At 39.1% G+C, this 20,903-nt stretch overlaps 1 protein-coding gene across 1 annotated transcript; it reads left to right on the top strand.

The window, feature by feature from the left end:
- The first annotated feature begins 1,454 nt into the window (after nt 1-1,454).
- Nucleotides 1,455-6,541, top strand: LOC116001442 (AP-5 complex subunit mu). Its single transcript, XM_031241322.1, has 8 exons — nt 1,455-1,640; nt 1,728-1,889; nt 2,508-2,816; nt 4,127-4,419; nt 4,508-5,376; nt 5,546-5,602; nt 5,780-5,827; nt 6,250-6,541. The coding sequence occupies exons 1-8, from the start codon at nt 1,573-1,575 to the stop codon at nt 6,319-6,321; spliced, it is 1,878 nt and encodes a 625-aa protein (XP_031097182.1). The 5' UTR covers nt 1,455-1,572; the 3' UTR covers nt 6,322-6,541.
- The last annotated feature ends 14,362 nt before the right edge of the window (nt 6,542-20,903 follow it).

The following is a 20,903-nucleotide window of genomic DNA, read 5'->3' as shown; positions in this document are numbered from 1 at the left end:
TTGGTAGGTTGGTGAGCCATAGGATACGGTGATAGGAGAAAATAACGCCTAACACTACTGATACCAGATGAACAATTGGTATTGTGATTAACCGTAAAACAGAGTGATAATACAAGAGTCCTATATGAGCTGAACTCTCCTATTCCCTAGCTAATACAGTATTGACTAGGTATATTATTGACTAAGCATAAAATACAAATAATATAATAAAGGAAATAATAATATGGTTAACAGAATATATCCCGCTTCTCAGCGATGCCGCTCCTTAGCGATGAATATATCCCGCTTTTCAGCGCTGCCGATCTCTTGATCGCTTTGCCCGACCATGGGCCTTATGCCTGATCTCCAAGATCAGTGCCGATCTCTCAATCGCTTACCCAACCATGGGCCTTATGTTTGAAATCCGATCACTCGATCGATAGAGTTCGAACGACCCTTATAGTCCAAAAGGCTGTGCTAAAGGTTGTACTCTTTTTCCTTGACTAGGATTTTTTCCCTTTGGGTTTTTTCTTAGTCCAAGGTTTTTTAACAAGGCAATCGGCATAAGTCACAGACTATATGGTCAGCTTTCAACCCGAACTCTTCTACGTTGGCGCTCAAAGTTGTGCTCTTTTTTCCTTGGCTATGATTTTTTCCCACTGGGTTTTTTCTTAGCCCAAGGTTTTTAACGAGGCAACTAACGTGAGTCGCGAACGGTAAGGCCAGTCTTCCAGCCCGACCCCTTCCTTGTTGACTCGACGTCAGGGCTCAGACTGGGGGGGCTAGTTGATAGGGAATATACCCCGGGTATACGGCCCTACGAGTACTATACGTATGGCTGGTGTATTGGGCCTATATAAGGGCCATAGCCCTTCAGTGAAAGGGGCTTTTGGTCCCCTCTCCACCTCTCTCTAGAAACACTGGAGAACAAAGCTCTCTCCTCTCTCTAAAAGATTCAGGAACAGTAATGAATGAGAATGATTTTGAGGGCTATCTTTCATTGATCTACCTTCTCTTGTTCATTTAATTTTCATACACCAATGGAATTAACACTATCAAAAACAATAATGGCGTATAAGAACAAAGGAGGGTGGAGAATAGGGTTTCTTCAATTATTCTGATGAGGAAACATAATACTTAATACACTAGTTATGAAATGACTGAATTGTCCTTGAGAAAATGATATTAGATGTCCAATTGTAAAGAAAGGACCATATGTGGTTAGAAACAAAAAGTAAGAGGACTAAAAGTGGTTGATTTAAAAGTTGAGGACTAAAAGTGATGGTGTCATCAAAGTCGAATGACTAAAAGTGATTAATTTAAAAGTTGAGGACTAAAAGTGATGGTGCCATCAAAGTCGGAGGACCTCCACTGGTATTTACTCAGAAAATTACATGGTACAACAATTGGGTAAATTGAACAAGACTAACGACACCGTTTTGGCCCTGTTTTCTGATCCCGCCGCAAGCCATCCGCGAGCGGCGACCCTCTCTTCATCTTCATTTCCAGCGATCTTCTTCTTCTCCTTCCAAATTCACTATTCAGCTAACCTAATATTGTTTAAAAAAAATAAATATAAAATTATATTGAAAAATGACCAGTTGTTGTAGCATCAGAGCTTTCTGGATCATCAGCACTCAAGATACCGTCCTCTTTTCCCGGTACGCACCCGCGGATTTGATTGGATTTCATTTGATTTCAGAATTATTTTTGTAATTTGATTCTTCTTAGTTGGCTTAAATGGTTAGACGGTTTCCGGTGGTGGAGAAGCGGTGGCGAGCTGCCTGTCAGCGAGAAAATGAGAACTTAAGCGACGAGAGTGTGAAATCTGCGGCGGCGGCGGCTGCTCCGTCGCTTTACCTGCCCACTGATTCTGAGATAGCAACAGCATTTACTGAACGGAAGAATAGGTTAACTTTCATCTTTATGTTGAAAAGAAATTATAGCATTTCAAGCAACTGAAATTGTATTAATTTAAAAAAAAAATGTTGCTTTAGTTTGGAAGAACCGGTAGTCTAATAAAGGTTTCGCACAAGATTAGATCAATTTTGGAGATTGTTTTTGGTAGTAAGTATTTGGTTTTAGACTGTGACTATTGGTGTCATTCTTTGATTGCATATACCAGGAGAAGAAAGAGCTATTACTTAAGCTTTTCATGGTTTTATTTGTATGTTTTTAGTTGCTCTAATGAAATATTTCTGCTTTTGTGCCTTTTGATTAAATGTTCTGATTGATGCAAATATGATTTGTATTGTTTAGGGGTCTCCATTCCCCCTTCAAGTAATATCTAGGTCATGAATCTATTTGCTGTGTTTATTTGTTTAATCTGAAAGCAACCAAAGTTACTTAATTTTCCATCTTTATGTATCTTAGTAGTTGCATTTGTTGAACTGTCATGGATGTTGGTTATCAATAGGTCTGCTATTCATGCAACTTTAGTATTATTTGGCTGTTGTTAGTTGTAACTGTATTTTTTTTTTCCTGTGTTATGCATACTACTTCCATATGACCTTTTTAAATGTGCACAGGGAGGGATCTGCCCGTGGATTTGGTGTAAGGGTAAACCGATCTGTTGAAGGATCAGATTCCTGGGTTGATGATCCAATTATGCGTCACATAATAAGTCTAATTATTAACAAAGTGGATGGTGTGAATCATTTTCTCTGGCCATTAATTATGCACATAAAGGGCCATTATTGTGTCCTTGTATTGCCTTTAGTTGAACCACATCAGCTGAGAGTGTATTCAAGAATGTGTAAAAGAGCAGACTGTGGAAATTCTATTGGAGCAGATGAAAATTTATCTTCTCTCCTTCTTGATCTTCCATCCATCACAGGGTATGGTAAGTTATATGCTATACATTAATGCGAAAATATTTGAAAGAGGCATATACTGTTATTTTTTTTGTGCTTTCCCTTGTTTTCTCTTCTTACCAGCCGACATGCATCTGTCCTTCATTACCTTAATGGATTAATCATTGTGCTTTCCCTTGTGTTCTCTTCTTACCAGCCGACATGCATCTGTCCTTCATGTCCTTAATGGATTAATCATATCTTTAAGAGTTCCACTTTTGTAACAGGCTAGCTTTTGTTATGGACATGTGGATTTTATTTTCATATAGTAGAATTAGTATAGGTTGGGAATTGGGATCCCTGGATTTGGTTTGGCACACACTCATCAATGTCATATTGTCCTAGATATAGTAATAATACATCCCATTTCCCTCTCAACATACTGCATTTAAAGAGCCAGGTTATCATTTAAAGCTCTTTTACAATTCTATCTTCTATGTTTTTATTCATGTTGTTTGTATTGTTTTGTTTCAATATTATTCAATGCTCTTATATAAAAAATAAGTAAACCACTAATTACTTGTGCTTGTAAAAAAAACATTTTTCCTTCTTCACCACTTCTGCCATCATCCATTGTCAATACTTCTGCCCCTTCGTCATTTACATTGAGTCACTATCATTCCGAATTCCCCAATTAAATAAAATCCCAAATGAAAACCAATGAAAGTAGAAGCATCCTTTACAGCTGCTAGCTAGTGGTTGTTATTCGCAGAAATGGGGATGTGGCAAGGTGATTGTGAAAGGGTGAGGAGCTTGTCTTTTGGTGGTTTTTTTTTCTTGAAGTGGGCTGTCAATTTTGGTGTGCAATGGTTGTTTAAAGAGAGGAGGACTAAGTGGATGGCTGGCCAACCATGAATTAGCCAACTAAGGAGGGTTTTAGGGGGAATTGTGTTAAACAATGTGAACTAAAAAATAAATCTATTCTCATTCTTTGGTGTGTTAATTACGCTTGATGTTATTTTTCTCCCTTCACTAACTATAATATGGTAATTTGCACCAGTTCTAAAACCACTTGGAAGTGTTAATACTACTCTTGACTACAGAGTATAATCAGCATGTTTTGAAAACCATGGGAGGGTAATGTACAATTTACCCTGGAAAAATCCTTCGGTGGAATTTTACAATTTACTAAGATATTGTGCTTCTCCATCTGGAAATAACAATATCCATGAGGGTAAAGTATGATATACTAGGTGTAAAGTCATTATTAAATGTTACTGGGGTTTGGTTATTCTGTTATTTTATCTTACTAGTTCAACTGCCATTATATTAATTGCAAAGCTTCCTTTATACAGGGCCTTTATGGTGGCTCATATGATTGGGGATGTTATAACAGGAGATGTAACAGAACCTGAAATAGTCATAAGCGCATCTCCATCTGTGGGAGGACTATTGGATTCTCTTACTGGAAGTATTGGGATTTCAGGTATTTCTGCAAGAGCAAAACCTGTAGCTTCTCCAGCTGCAGCACCTACGGTTTCCAGCAGTGGTATTGGTGGAGCAATGGCAGCTGATGGTCCAAAGATTGGGTTGAGGCCCCTTGATAAAGATGCAGTTCGGTCTTTTATTAGTAGTGCCATGCCTTTTGGTTGGTATTTTTTATTGTGAAATTCCTCGTCACATACTTTTAAACCAACACTACCGCATGTAACATCATTCTTGCCTCCTTTTCTTAGGTACACCTCTGGATCTAAACTACACAAATATTTCCTCTATCAAGATTAATGGATTTTCCTCAACAGATATGCCTCCTACAGACAGCAGGCAACCAGCATGGAAGCCTTATCTTTACAGAGGGAAGCAAAGAATCCTCTTCACAATTCATGAGACTGTTCATGCTGCAATGTATGATCGCGATGAGATTCCAGATAGCATAAAGATTTCAGGCCAAGTGAATTGTCGAGCAGAGTTGGAAGGGTTGCCTGATGTTATGTTCCCATTAACTGGGTTAGACGCTGCTCGTCTAGAACTATTGTCATTTCATCCTTGTGCTCAAGTTCCAGAGCACAGCAATGACAAGCAAGCACTGATGTTCTCTCCACCCTTAGGAAATTTTGTATTAATGCGTTATCAGGCATTTTGCCGCATTGGGCCCCCAATAAAGGGATTTTACCAGCTTTCAATGGTCTCAGAAAATGAAGGTGCATTTTTGTTTAAATTGTGTCTCATGGAAGGTTACAAAGCTCCTATATCCATGGATTTTTGTTCAGTTACTATGCCTTTTCCTAGGAGAAGAGTGGTTTCTTTTGATGGCACACCTTCTCTTGGAACAGTTTCAATTACTGAGCACTCAGTTGAATGGAAAATTATCACTACTGGTCGAGGAGTTTCAGGGAAGAGTGTTGAGGCAACGTTTCCTGGAACGGTTAAATTTGCTCCCTGGCAAACACAAAGCAACGGGACTGCAGACGATGAAGATGATGAAATAGACTCAACTAACAATACAATTAATGTGGAAGATTTCTTAATGGAAAAAATGAGCAAGGATCTTCAAGCAGTTGAATTGGAGGAGCCATTTTGCTGGCAGGCATACGATTATGCTAAAGTACATTCTCTTTCCATCATCAATGCTACGGCCCTGTACCTTTTCTTATCATAGACTCCTGCATTTCAATAAGCTGCCCTTTGTTACTATTTATCTTTTAAATAACTAAATATGCTCTTAACTGGGCAATTAACAAAATATCCTGGACCTCTTGTCAATCTGATTGCAGGTTTCTTTCAAAATTATGGGTGGATCATTATCAGGAATGACGATTGATCCAAAATCTGTAAGTACCTGCTTCTATTCCACGCCTAAAAGAATAGATGCCTCCTTTTTCTGAAGGAATATCACAATATTATTTGGCGGGATCAGTATTTTGAAATTCTTTTATCACTTTTTAAACCTTTGGTAGCATAAACATTCAATGATTTTCTGAACTCTAAATGTGTAGTAATGTACACAGGTAACTATTTTCCCAACCGTCAAAGCACCTGTGGAATTCTCAACACAGGTATTGACTTCAGCTTATTGTTCTCAGATTCTACAGCATCAGACAACAATAAATTGTAACCTGCATTACCTGAGATTATCACCATTTTTGCAAGGACTATTCTTCTGTTATATTGATTTCTCTAGTTCCAAGGCCAATTATTATTTGCTTTAAAATTTTGACTAAAAAATTTCATAGCAGCTGCACCCTGCTATCTTTGCTTTTCCTTTGGTCTCTAATACACCCCGTGTCATTTTGTTGTTCTACCTGAATGTGGAAGTGGAATGCCCTTACATGAGAAACAGTGCCCTATTGTTGAGATGAAATTAGATTCACAATTGTTTCTGCCATAGAGCTTTTCCTGTTTGCATGGGCACACAGCTCACTTGCGTGAGAAAATATTGAACTTCAATTTTGCTGCCTTTGGTATGTGGTTTTGACAGGTCACTTCCGGTGATTACATTTTGTGGAATACGTTAGGAAAATGCCCCGTAGTTGCAACACCAAAAGCTTAGCTCAGGCGAGTCCACTGGCATCTTGCAATCTTATTATGTAAAGAGCAATCTATAAAAAGATGATATTTTTATGCTCAGTTCCTAGTGTGGTGGTACTCTAGTCTGAATTAGCCTGTGCAAAGGGAACTTCGTTATGGATTTGGTGTTCTGTATGAAAGGATTGTTTTGGGGTCTGATGACTATACATGCAAATTTTTAAAATCTTATATTTGTTTCGAACTCTTTTTTTTTTTCTTCTTCTTCTTTCAATAATCTTTATACCAATATAGCTAAGAGATTTTGCCAATGAACTTCTTCCATTCCCCCCCCCCCCCCCAAATTACCTTTCAAATATAAAAAATCAAATTAAATATTAAAATTTTGAGTTTATTTTTCTCTTTATCTTTTTTTTTTTTACAAATAAAACTAATGTATAAAAAAATATATCATTAAAAAGCTCTAATTAAGATCTTTTAAATGACATTTGTTTTGCAAAAAAAAAAAAAAAAAAAAATCTTTTAAATGACATCCATATTGATATATTTTTTTATTTTTTATTTTTTATTTTTAAATAAATTAATAGATACATAAAGTCATTACTTTAGTGTATGGTTTGACAGAAAGTGGGAAGAAAAATTTGTCTTACTTGAATTAGAAAAATGATTACTGTATGCAGCAAGAGCTTGGTTTGTTTTTCATCTATACCTATGCCAGGCTTGGTCTATTTTTCATCTATACCTATGCCAGACTCAAGTCTTACATGAAAATCAATTGTTATATAATGAATTGTCATATGATTGTGTTGCTCTTAAAGAACATGATAGTTTGGTTAATCAACTTACTGATGAACAGCATGTATACAATACTATACTTGGTGATGTTCAATCCGGTGGAGGAAGATTATTTTTTGTTACGGTTATGGAGGAACAAGAAAAACTTTTGTATGGCGTACCTTGGCTGCAACTTTACGTTCTAAGCGTAACATTGTTCTCAATGTTGCTTCAAGTTGTATTGCTTCTCTTCTTATGCTAGGTGCATGGTAGGACCGCACTTTCTCGATTTGCAATAGCCATATACGTAAATGAAGATTCATCATGTAACGTTTTCCAATGTAGTGATCTTACTGAGCTACTTATAATGTCAAAGCTTATAATTTGGGATGAAGCGCCAATGATAAATAAGCATTTCTTTGAGGCGTTGTATCGAACGATGAGGGATATGTTATGATTTGTGAATCCTTTGAGTTCAAGTATGACATTTGGGGGGAAAACAGTGGTTCTTGGTGGTGATTTTCAACAAATACTGCATGTGACTAAAATGTTAAGATTGACTAAAAATTTAAGATTACAAAGAGTGAGAAATATTGATACCTTGAAGAAATAGATGTTTTTTTCAAAATTGATTGCTGATTTAGGTGATGGTGAGATATGTGCGACTAATGATGGTTTTGCAAATATAGAAATCTCGAAAGATAATTTATTATAGTCGAAAATGATCCATTTGCAACAATACTTAATTAATAGAATATTCTATATGTTTTCTTATTGTACTTGTGGTTTGAAATATTTAAATGGTCGTGCTATTTTAGCACAAATATTGGATGTACTTGATGAGATCAATGAGTATATGAGTAGCTTGAATTCAACTAAGTGTAGGACGTATTTAAGCTCTGATTATGTTTGTCAATCGAATTCTGGTTCGTACATTGGTCCAATTGCATACCTAGAGTTTTTGAATGGGTTAAAATGCTCAAGCATTCCAAATCATTCTCTTGCTTTAAATCTGGGGTGGCACGAGATTGGTTTATAATTAGTAAATTAAGGGATCGTGTTTTTGAAGCAAAAATTATTTCAGGAAATAATTCCGAGATTTGCATTGACTCCATACCTATTGAAGCACAAGAGTCAGCATTGCCTCCACTGAGGCTCAAACCCACCACCTCCCGTATAAAGAGAAGGGTTTGATACCACTGGACCACAAGGTCCTTAGCATCTAATGTTATGTTATACAATAACAATAAGTAAGAGCCAAGGTTAAAGTCTTTTGAACCTTGGATTACTTTTGAATAAACATGTTTTTGTACATGGACGTACAACTGTATGTGGCTCTATCTAGAGTTATCAACCCTAATGGTCTTAAATTGTTATTTTAGTTCAAAATGGAGAGTACTTTTCTTCAACAACAAATGTTATGTACAAGGAAGCTTTTAACAATTTGTAAATCCATAGAATTTGTTTACTTGGTTATGCTATATTGGATTATGAGATATATGTAAGTATCATTTAGATTTTTTTACTTGGTTATGCTATATTGGTCTCACGAGCAAGCTTTGCCCGGGTATGCGTCGAAGTTGACATTACGAAGCCTCTGGTGTCAAAGTTCGAGCTACGGAGGAGGACCCGACCGGTGGTGTACGAAGGGTTGCACTTAATATGTTTCAAATGCGGGGTGTACGGCCACAATGCGGAAGGATGTAATCGGAATGGGGAGCCATCGCAGGAGCCGGAAGTGGAGCATAACGATGGGAGCCAACCAGAGAGGGCTCCCGGAGCCGGTAAAGTTTGCATGGATAGCGGAAAAGGAAAGAGAACGTCGCATAAGGAATCTGCCATAATTAGACCGGAATTAGTGGAGGACTATGGGACATGGATGATAGCTACTAAACCGGCAAGGAAATATTCGCGCAATCAAAATACGAAGGATCAGGGAGGAAAAGGCCAAGGGAAAAAAGAGCAACAAGGAAACATGAAAGGTAATAAAAATAATAACCATACTGGCTCTAGATATGCAAATCTCGCAAATGAACTAAATGAGGAGGAGGTGGAAGTCTTTGAAGAAGTTCCACGTGCACATGAGGAGAATTCTAAACAGAGGCAAAAACAGAACATCCCGGGCCATGCAAAAGGAAAACGACCAGCAGCACAAGTGTCAGAGAAGCAAATAAATGGAAACAACGCTCATGGGTTGCATAGGAAACAACAAGCGACGAGAGAGCCTAGCACATCGAAGCAGAAGGGAAGAATGCCCACAACAAAACATGTCAACCAAGCAGGAGCAGCGCCTGAACATACGCTAGTGTTGGGAGACAAGAATGGCTCAAAATCAATACACACGTTCGAGTCAGTTAATGAAGAGGAAGAAGATAGCTTGGCAGGTCTGGAACTCACATCAGAACACTACGGAGACCCTCCGGACTTATCAGTTGGGGATGACCCGGGACAAACAGACCTGACCGAGGGTGAGATGGAGCTAGCGGAAGCTAGCTCTGGTGCAACTGACATGGAGTCTTGAGCATCCTGCTGGGGTGTGCCTGGTTTGCTTTCGTGTTTCCCTTTTTTTTTTGGGTTGGTTGTTTTCCTTTTGTGTTTGTCTCGGTCTTTGTTTTTTGTCTTGTTTCCTCATGAAGGTTATCACATGGAACTGTCAAGGTGCAGCATCTAGGAGCTTTCTTAGAGCTGCTAAATGGTTGGTAAAGAAGTACCGCCCGGACATCCTCTGCTTGATGGAAACCAAGATGTCTGGGTCCAATGCGGACAGAGTTTGCATCCAGCTTGGTTTTTTAAAGTGGGCTAGAGTTGAAGCATTGGGTTTTAGTGGTGGCATATGGACCCTTTGGAATAATTCGCTTAGTGTTGATATTTTGAATTCCCATCCACAGTTTGTACATATGGGAATCTCTGACATATCGGGTTGCAGATGGAACTTCTTAGTGGTTTACGGCAGCCCCACTCTTCCACTTCACCGTCGACTCTGGAATTCGTTACGGAGAAACAAAGTTCACGTAAACAAGCCTTGGTTAGTCGCAGGTGACTTCAATGCAGTAGTTAGTAATGAGGAAGTCTCCAACCCTAATACTCTGGGAGCTCATAGAAACGATGATTTTAGAAACTGGATCTTCGAAGAAGGTCTTGTCGATCTTAGCTTTGTGGGTCAAAAGTTTACCTGGAAACGAGGTAAAGAAGAACGTAACTTCAAGGGAGCAAGACTTGATCGTGCGTTATGTTCTATGGACTGGTTGGATGCTATGGGAGGCACGAATGTGACCCATCTTACATCGCTCTGTTCGGACCACTGCCCCATCTTAATCGAACTGGAAAGAGGACGACTCAACGGCCACAAGAAGTTTTTGTTTCAGGGGGCGTGGACAAGGCACCTAAAATTCATAGAGGTCGTTGCTACTAACTGGGATGTCGAGGATACAGTTTGGAACAACAAAGATCGTATGGCGCTATCACTTAGCAAGTGGAACCGCAAAGTGTTTGGCAATATTCATCACAATAAAGACAAACTGTTGAGGCGCCTTGAAGGCATAGAACGAGGTCTTGACCAAAACCACCACTCAGGCCTCATTAAGCTTGAGAAGAAGGTCAGGAAGGAGTTGGAAGAAGTGCTGCTGCAGGAAGAGATCTTTTGGTTCCAACAAGCTAGAGAGGATTGGATTAATTTCAGAGATCGCAATACCAAGTTCTATCATGCGGCCACCAAGAGCAAGAAGATTAGGAATGGGAGGCACAATCTTTTAGACGGCGCCGGCAACCCCCTAACAGATGTAAACCAAATCGAGAGGCATATTCAAGACCATTTCACGGTCGTTTTTACTAAGGATGGGGAGACGGATGTCACCCGCGTCACCAAGGGCAATTTCCCTATACTGAGTGAGGAGGCTTGGGATACCTTCAACGCAACGTTTACCATGGAGGAAACTAAAGCTGCTTTGTTTGACATGTCCCCGCTCAAAGCCCCAAGACCTTATGGTTTTCATGCGTGTTTTTACCAGAAAGCTTGGCATGTTGTTGGCAAGTCAGTTTTCAAACAAGCAGACCAGTTCTTTAGAAGTGGTAACCTCGTGGAGGGAATGAATGACACTGTGATCTCACTCATCCCTAAGAACAACTGCCCGACCAATGCCAGTCAGTACAGACCAATTAGCTTGTGTAATGTTATTTACAATATTATCACCAAAGCCATGACCAACCGAATCAAACTGTGTTAAGGAAGTTAGTTGGGCAAGAACAAAGTAGTTTTGTGCCGGGGCGTCAGATTACTGATAATATATTGGTGTACCAAGAAGCAGTGCATTCTATGCGTGATAAAAAGGGAAAGACAGGGTATATGATCCTTAAGATCGATCTCGAAAAGGCTTATGATAGGCTTAACTGGGACTTCATAAGGGATACCCTACAAGATGTGGGAATGAATAGCACCTGGATTAGAAACATCATGTCATGTGTCGAATCACCAAGGTTAAGAGTTATCTGGAATGGCAAACAGCTTGATCAGATTGTGCCCTCCCGGGGGATTCGACAAGGAGACGCCATGTCCCCGTACCTCTTTGTGCTGTGCATGGAAAGGTTAAGCCACACCATTAAAGAGGAAGTCAACCGAGGCGCGTGGAAAGGTATCCGGCTATCCAGGTATAGGCCACCACTCACTCATTTATTTTTCGCTGATGATTTGGTTTTGTTTGCGGAGGCTTCACAGGAGCAGATCACGGTCATTCAAGGGTGTCTAGAGAGATTCAGTGCGGCGTCAGGACAACGTGTCAGCATGAATAAGTCTCAAGTCTTTTTTTCTAGAAATGTGACTGCGGAAGAAGCGCAACGGATTGCCTCTATTGCAGGCATCCCTGCATCCACAAATCTAGGCAAATACCTAGGGGTGCCAACATTCCATGGCCGGGTTACCAATAACTTGTTTGCCCCTATGCTTGAGAAGATTGATGACCGACTTGATGGTTGGAAGACTAAGTTCCTTATACTAGCTGGAAGACAGGTGCTGGCTCAATCAGTGCTCCAAACTATCCCGTATTATAGCATGCAGACCATCTTAATGCCAGCAGGAATTTGGGAACAAATCGACAAACGAATCCGCAGGTTCATTTGGGGGGGATCATCCAAGACACGTAAATGTCACCTAGTTTGTTGGGAGGAGGTCACTAAACCCAAAGCAAGAGGAGGGTTAGGCATAAGATCGGCGAAAGAGATGAACCTGGCTTTCATGGCGAAACTCGGATGGCAGTTCATCTCTAACAATGAGAGCCTATGGGTCAATGTGATGAGGGAAAAATATGCCCATGGTAGACGAGGTATTGATGCCATTGCGCCAAAGCGGAACTGTTCCAATGCTTGGAAAGGTATTGTTGCTGCTCTCCCGGTGATCCAAGACGGTGTTAGATTTAACATTATGGATGGGAGAACCATACGTTTTTGGAAGGACAAATGGATTCACGAGGAGCCGATCGCCAACTTTATGGCAAATCGTGTAGGTGTGAGTTTTGACGATAGTGTTGTTGCAGATTATTGGGATAGTATCAGCGGATGGCGATGGGAGCTGCTACCCGACATTCCTGCAAACATTAGAAGCCGCATGGACTTGGTCGCTCCAAATGAGCAGGAGAGCAAGGACGAAGCATATTGGACAGTGGAAGCTACGGGTATGTTCACTGTCACCTCCGCGTACAACTTAATTAAGAAATATGATACTAACATGCAGGAACGGTGCTGGAGCATACTATGGAAGATGGAAATCCCCAGCAAATTCAAAACATTCCTATGGACTGCGCTTTGATGAGCACAAATGATGAGTGTAAAAAGGGTGTAATGTCGTTCCGCTGAGGATTGGGGCTATGGCACGTAATTGTGTGAATTACCAGGCACTAGAGTATATGAATTAATAGAATCCAAGCAACAAAGACTGAAGGATGTAAAAGAAAGCAATTGATTCAGGTGTAAACTGTATGATAAAGGTATGAGCCAGATTAGGGGGATTGTAACCTTGATGTTCTAACAAGCTCAGGATTTGGGAAGGAATAATTAACCAAGGGATATATGGGCAATGTACAAAAGAATTCTACTCAGCTACTTTCGTAATCAATAAGAGAATTAGACTAAGATTGCTCCACTGTCGTGATGCATCAATCATAACCTTAAGCACCTAAGCATTGTAAGCCCCCAAAAAATTACCTCTACTTTTATAGCAGGAAAATTAGGTTGAAATTGGTAAGGCTCGAGGTCTCCATCCAACTTTCGTTGTAATGAATCCCTCTCCCAGACTAGCAATTAATTGTAGCCATCAATCAATAACAAGTAGAAAGAAATCCCCAACTCAACATAAACCCTAGGTAAAAGATTCAATCCCTTTATGCAATTATCATAAATTGAACATCAAGATTAACAATGGACCCCTAATCCAAACCCATAAATGAATTACTCCCGCATGATGGAAGTAACCAAAACAAAGCAAGAATTAAAGATTCTAAACATTGCAAAAATCTGAGAAGAAAGTAAATAAAGGAATAAGAGAACTTAACTGATAAAGAATAAATCCAACTTCAATCCAAGATTCCAAGCCTTGAAATTCAATAGTCTAATGTGTATCTAATCTAAACTATGCTAGGGAAATATATAGAGAATAGACTAAAGCTAACTAGGGTTTTAAACTCTGTAAAGGGAACTTCTAGAATATATAGGAGATAGATGGGCATTGGGCTCATGAGGCAACTTCCAATTCTTTTCCAATTCTTATTCTTGTTTCCTATTCTTCCTGGGTAATTTCCTTTTCTTCCAAAACTCGTCCAAAATGTTCTAAAACTCTTCCTTTGCTGCTCCTTGTGAATAATTCAACTCTTGGGATAATATAACACACAAACAATTCTCAATTTCATTAAGATAAATAAAATAAGCACCAAAACAACTAAAATAAGGGGTGAATTATTGTACAAAATAGTAGATATCAACTCCCCCACACTAGAACTTTTGCTTGTCATAGTAGATATCAACTCCCCCACACTAGAACTTTTGCTTGTCCTCAAGCAATTACCAAGGATAACACTAGAACTTTTGCTTGTCCTCAAGCAATTACCAAGGATAAACCACCTTCCAAACACTGCAACTGATCACACTTCCTTCCTGCACAACCAATCATACCACCAACCATCTCATACAACCTAACCTGCTTCAAGAATCATCTCAGAATCACAAGTGAGTTCCCCTCTCAGGCCAATAACCGGGCACCAGAATTAAGGTAGATTAGAACCCTGTATGCACATGTACTCAGTTGAGATTATGCAAGACTTGGCTTAAGATGAACTCTCATAGACATGCCCTTCATACTCACATAGATCACTCTAAAACTGCATGCTAAGATCAAATAGGTCTTTATTTGGCTTGTAATGGGGCTAAGGGTGAGTGGCTAAACAAAGAAGGGGTATGGAAAAATAAACAAAAGAGAGAGAATTTCACACCTATTCACAACTAAACCTAGAGGAGACATGGAAAATATGAATTAAGAAAGCAAAATATAATTGGAAACACAAGAGTATTCTAAACTAGTGGGGGTGAAGACAATTATTCTAGCAACCTGACTTGCACTTTTATTCATCCTTCTTTTTCTTTCTTTTCACAAACCTTTTCTTCACTTTCAACCTTCTTTTTCAAACTTTTCCGTAACAACAAATTTTCTCTCTTTTTTTTTCTTTTCAATTTTTTTTCTTTTATTTCTTTTCAATCAACCAATAACTTCCTTCACAATACCCCCACACTAGAACAAAGATAACATGAATAACTCTATCAAAAGTAAGCTCAAAAAGGGGAATCTCCTCTAAATTAAAGAACAAATGCTACATTCTCTCTAAAGGTGAATGGAAAATATATGGCTTAGGGCTAAGGGTCAAATAATAGGGTTAAACAAGAAAAACAATACAAAGAACGGGGTTAAGTGCTTTGCACTTATTAAACAAAAACAAGGCTCAAAGGGGACAACTAGGGAAAATAATTGTAACACAGGGTAGGTTTAAAGGCTTGGGCTAACAACAATGGTCTAAATCACTTCAAAGCATGCAAATTGTAGACTTCACTATGAGAGCACTGAGACAAGCTATGACAAAACAAATATCACCGGAATCCCACATAAGCCTTCACTAGCAATGCATAACACACAGGGGAAACATTTAGGTTAGAGGTTAACCCAACTATTGGCAAGAGACTGAATTAAACACAAGCTCAACTTTGAGTCATCTCTGACAAGCTAGGCTGCACAAGTACCACCAAACAAACCACCAACCAGCAGAAAGGAAAGTGGTCACAGCCACAAAGCAAGGAAAATAGACTATCCACAGTGTTGCACATTGAGTTCTTCAAGCAAAGTTCACCAAAAATTTTATTTTCAAACCAAAAATAGCACTCCCCCACACTAAAGCTTGGACATCGTCCTCGATGGACAAACAATTAAGCACAATAGAGGGGACACAAAGAATAAAATCAATAATGAAGCACAAATTTAAAACTAATAGAGAGAGAGATTAAAAGAGTTAAGAAATTGAACCTTGAAGTCTTGATGCAATGAAAAAAAAAAAAAAAACTTTAGAACCTGAGGAAAACAATAGTGGTGCACACAAGTAGGGAAAAAATAGCAATTTTTTTTTTTTTTTTACTGTTGGGGTCAAGGGCGGGGTCATGGCCGTGATGTTGGCCGTGACCCAGAGCTCTCTATAAGCGAAAACGTACTGGAAGTTGCGGAAAAGGTCACGGGCGGGGTCATGGCCGTGATGGTGGCCGTGACCTAGAGCTCTCAATAAGCAAAAAGTCCGTTTTTCGCGCCAAATGCCTGTTTTCACCTGTAGATCAATCCAAAACATCCCCAAAGCGCTCCAACACCTAAACACATCATAAACACTCAATTTCCAAACATTCCCCACTCTCTTAGAAGTAAAATAAATCAATTCTCACTCAAATATTCCCTTGCCAAACCTCTTGAAAACCAAATAAAGACTAAAATATAAAATCTAACTAAAGCAAATAAATTAAATGCAATAAAATAAAATGCAAGAAAGTAAAGGATAACATGGGGTGCCTCCCATGAAGCGCTAAGTTTAATGTCGCTAGCTCGACTCAACCTCTCAAGATCAACCATCATTGGATTGGAGAAAGAACATCACATCATTCCTAGCAAATTTTTCTTCAAGATAGTGCCTCAAATGGTGGCCATCAACAAATTCCTTTATCCACAAGTCCACCACCATAAAATTCAAACACTGGTTCTCCATGAATTCAAAATTCAAACACACACTTTCACCAAATCCATTCTTATTTTCCCCTTGATTTTCCTTTCCTTGAGCAAGTAGGGTAAACCTTGGGTCTTCTTTATGCACTAAGATGAAGTAAGAATCCTTGGACATGAAAATTGGCCAATGGGGGCCTCCACATTCAAAAACATCGACACCTCCCGGTTCCCAAGTTAGTCTAAAGTTCTCACCCAAGGGAGTGTCATCAAAGGAAAGACATACCTCGTTTGTGCCATCAATTTCATCAACTATATCATTCTTGAACACTTCTTCACTTAGACTATCTTTAAGTTGCTCTTTTTCACCATTCCCTTGTAACTCCACACTTCCTTCCCAATTCAAAGGTTCCATTTCAATCTCCTCATTCACTTTCTCATCTTCATCAGCTTCATCCTCCATCTCCTCTGAATCACCACCTTCACTTGGCGTGAACAACTCATATATAACATCTTCATAAGGAATTGAACCTTGAATGTGTTCTTGAGTAGTTGTCAAGCCTGTCCCTTGAGCCCTAAGATCTTCCAATTGAGCTTGTAACATGTTCATTTGAATGATTATGTTATTCATCATAGACCTCGTCTCCTCATCAATATGTTGGCTTGCTTGTGGAGGTTTTTGATAGAATAGCTCTTGAAGTTCCCATTGACCATTGGCATATTCTTCCTCACTTGGTCTCATGGGATATCCACCATCCTCAATGTCATCATCGGGTACAATAGTAACTCCCCAACGTCTAGCCAATGCTAAGGTTTCCTCATCAATAGGTCGGTTTGTTTGTGGAGGTCTTTGGTAGAATGGCTCTTGATGTTCCCATTGATCATTGGCATATTCTTCCTCACTTGGTCTCATGGGATATCCACCATCCTCAATGTTATCATCGGGTACAATAGTAACTCCCCAACGTCTAGCCAATGCTAAGGTTTCCTCATCAATAGGTCGGTTTGTTTGTGGAGGTCTTTGATAGAATGGCTCTTGATGTTCTTGATGTACATGTACTTGAACTTGGCCTGGATATCGAAAGTTAGGATCAAAGATGTAGCATCTTTCGCCTTCATGTGATCCTCCACATATGGCACACCAAAGAGGTTGTGGCATGAACATTGGTGGTGCACTTCCTTGAAAAACTTCTTGATTCATATTGGCACCTGGTGCACTTCCTTGAAAAACTTCTTGATTCATATTGGCACCAAACTCTTGAGGGAAAGATTGGTACTCCTGAGGATGTGGTGCTTGTATTGTGGAGTTTAACTTGTNCTGAGGATGTGGTGCTTGTATTGTGGAGTTTAACTTGTAGCAGTTTTCCAAAGCATGAGCTTCACCACAATATGAACACCATTTAGAGTATGAAAGGAATGATTGAAGTGGACCACCTTGAAAAGTCTTTATACACATTCTGGCGAAATCGGGCAATGACATTCCTTGCTCTTGAAAACCATAGTATCCTCCTTGATCCATCATGGGAATCCCTTTCAATCAACTCAAAAGATATAGACTTGCAGGCACATTAGCAATTTTTTTTTTCTTTGGATTTTTTTTTTGTATCTCTTTTTTGAATAAACAAAAATAAAACTTGATCTCCTAAAATTCACTAACTCTAATGCTAGTAAGAAATTAATCACAAAATCAAAACCAAATAAACCAATCCCCAGCAACGGTGCCAAAATGTGATGAGCACAAATGATGAGTGTAAAAAGGGTGTAATGTCGTTTTGCTGAGGATTGGGGCTATGGCACGTAATTGTGTAATTACCAGGCACTAGAGTATATGAATTAATAGAATCCAAGCAACAAAGACTGAAGGATGTAAAAGAAAGCAATTGATTCAGGTGTAAACTATATGATAAAGGTATGAGCCAGATTAGGGGGATTGTAACCTTGATGTTCTAACAAGCTCAGGATTTGGGAAGGAATAATTAACCAAGGGATATATGGGGAATGCACAAAATAATTCTACTCAGCTACTTTCGTAATCAATAAGAGAATTAGACTAAGATTGCTCCACTGTCGTGATGCATCAATCATAACCTTAAGCACCTAAGCATTGTAAGCCCCCAAAATTACCTCTACTTTCATAGCAGGAAAATTAGGTTGAAATTGGTAAGGCTCGAGGTCTCCATCCAACTTTCGTTGTAATGAATCCCTCTCCCAGACTAGCAATTAATTGTAGCCATCAATCATAACAAGTAGAAAGAAATCCCCAACTCAACATAAACCCTAGGTAAAAGATTCAATCCCTTTATGCAATTATCATAAATTGAACATCAAGATTAACAATGGACCCCTAATCCAAACCCATAAATGAATTACTCCCGCATGATGGAAGTAACCACAACAAAGCAAGAATTAAAGATTCTAAACATTGCAAAAATCTGAGAAGAAAGTAAATAAAGGAATAAGAGAACTTAACTGATAAAGAATAAATCCAACTTCAATCCAAGATTCCAAGACTTGAAATTCAATAGTCTAATGTGTATCTAATCTAAACTATGTTAGGGAAATATATAGAGAATAGACTAAAGCTAACTAGGGTTTTAAACTCTGTAAAGGGAACTTCTAGAATATATAGGAGATAGATGGGCCTTGGGCTCATGAGGCAACTTCCAATTTTTTTCCAATTCTTATTCTTGTTTCCTATTCTTCCTGGGTAATTTCCTTTTCTTCCAAAACTTGTCCAAAATGTTCCAAAACTCTTCCTTTGCTGCTCCTTGTGAATAATTCAACTCTTGGGATAATATAACACACAAACAATTCTCAATTTCATTAGGATAAAGAAAATAAGCACCAAAACAACTAAAATAAGGGGTCAATTATTGTACAAAATAGTAGATATCACGCTTCATGATCGGATCTTTGGAAATGCGGAGAGACGAAGACGAGGACTCACGACGGATGATAAGTGCGACCGATGCCCGGCTCCATGGAATCAGCAGATCATATCCTTAGGAATTGCAGGGAAACAGTGGCGGTTTGGAGGGTTTTTGCGAGCAGAGATAGGTTACGGAAATGGAACCACCTTGATTTCAAAAGCTGGATAACAGTGAACATAACGGAGAGTGGAGCAAGGGGTAGAAACAAGGAGTGGCCCAGATTGTTCGCCATTATTGCTTGGTGGTTGTGGAGGTGGCGAAATGATAGAGTTTTCAACAGCAAGGAAATGGATGGCCAAAGAAAGATTTCTTGGATCAAGGAGGCTGAAGAAGAAGTCCATCGGGCGTTCCTTCGGCAGGGCACCAGCATGGGAACGAGAACAAACAAGAAGGCGATACTAAGCTGGACAGCGTCAACAATCCACCGCTACACCATCAATGTAGATGCTAGTGTCAAAACGGGGCTAAGCTGTGCTGGTTTTGGAAGTGTCCTGCGCAACAAAAAGGGTGAGTGGCTTGAAGGCATTATGGGGACTCTTCCGTCCGGTGATCCGTCCATTGCTGAAGCAAGAGCTATAGTGGCCAGCATGAGTTGGGCTTGGAACAAGAATATTAGAGACATGGAGATTCAGACCGATGCCAGGAATGTGGCTCAGTGGATTAAAGAGGACTTGCCCGGCAGAGGCCCTATCTGCCAATGCATCGAGGAGGCGAGATGGTGGCTCAACAGGGATTGGAGGATTTTGATACGAAAGATATATCGAGAACAGAACAAGGTGGCGAATTCTCTGGTGTCGTTGGGAGCTCTTCAAAGGAACGAAAGAAGGATGTTCAGCACCTGCCCGCCAGTGTGCGAGGGATACTACCTAAGGGACTTAGTGCATGCCACAAGTGTTCGTGTTGTGGGAGAGACATCCTAAGTGCGGTCTCTCTTGGGGTCACCCCCCTCCTTTTTGATAAAAAAAAAAAAAAAAAGTTTGTCTTGCTTTCCTTCTATGCCTGTGTCAGATACTACTTGCTTGGCTTCGCATGGAAATCAATTGTTGTATGAGGAATTGTCATATGATTGTGATGCTCTTAAGGTTGAACATGATAATTTGGTTAGAAAACTGACAGATGAACAACGACATGTCTATGACATAATTATTAGTGATGTTGCGGTTTACACAATTATTTCAATTTATGTTTATGTCTACTCATGTTTATGACTTTGGTAAATTTAGTATTGTTTTTAAACATTTTGTACTTTATATTTCGCATTAAATAATTATATGTTTTCTGAATATGTGTATTAGTAATTCAATATTTAATTATAATATAGTTTAATTTTCATCCTGTGAATCGCACGGGTGCAATACTAATAATTTTAACAGAAAGAGAATTTGCTATACCGGGAATTTAGGGAGCATTTGCAATCATTATACCATGCAAGATTAACCATTGACATAAAGTTCAATTTTAGTATATTAAATGTTCAATTTTAGTACATTAAATATTCATTTTCTAAAAGTTTATTTTTTATATTAAAGTTTCATTTTTAGATATACTACAAAAAAAATGAACTTTTAGTATATTAAAAATGAACATCCAATATACTAAAAAAAAACATTTATTCGTTGTTACATTGCGATGTGGATTATGATTCATAATATAATTTGCCAGAGCACTTATGGTGTT

Source organism: Ipomoea triloba, chromosome 1 (assembly GCF_003576645.1).
Source record: "Ipomoea triloba cultivar NCNSP0323 chromosome 1, ASM357664v1".
Taxonomy (NCBI): Eukaryota; Viridiplantae; Streptophyta; class Magnoliopsida; order Solanales; family Convolvulaceae; genus Ipomoea; species Ipomoea triloba.
The sequence above is the reverse complement of the archived record's forward strand: the minus strand, read 5'-3'. Positions and strand labels throughout refer to the sequence as shown.

Bases quoted from the DNA above. Each gene is read 5' to 3' on its own strand.
- LOC116001442 (XM_031241322.1), top strand. From the start codon at position 1,573: ATGACCAGTTGTTGTAGCATCAGAGCTTTCTGGATCATCAGCACTCAA. The intron at 2,817-4,126 runs GTATGGTAAGTT...TCCTTTATACAG, and splicing joins GATCTTCCATCCATCACAGG to GGCCTTTATGGTGGCTCATA. The intron at 5,377-5,545 runs GTACATTCTCTT...ATCTGATTGCAG, and splicing joins AGGCATACGATTATGCTAAA to GTTTCTTTCAAAATTATGGG.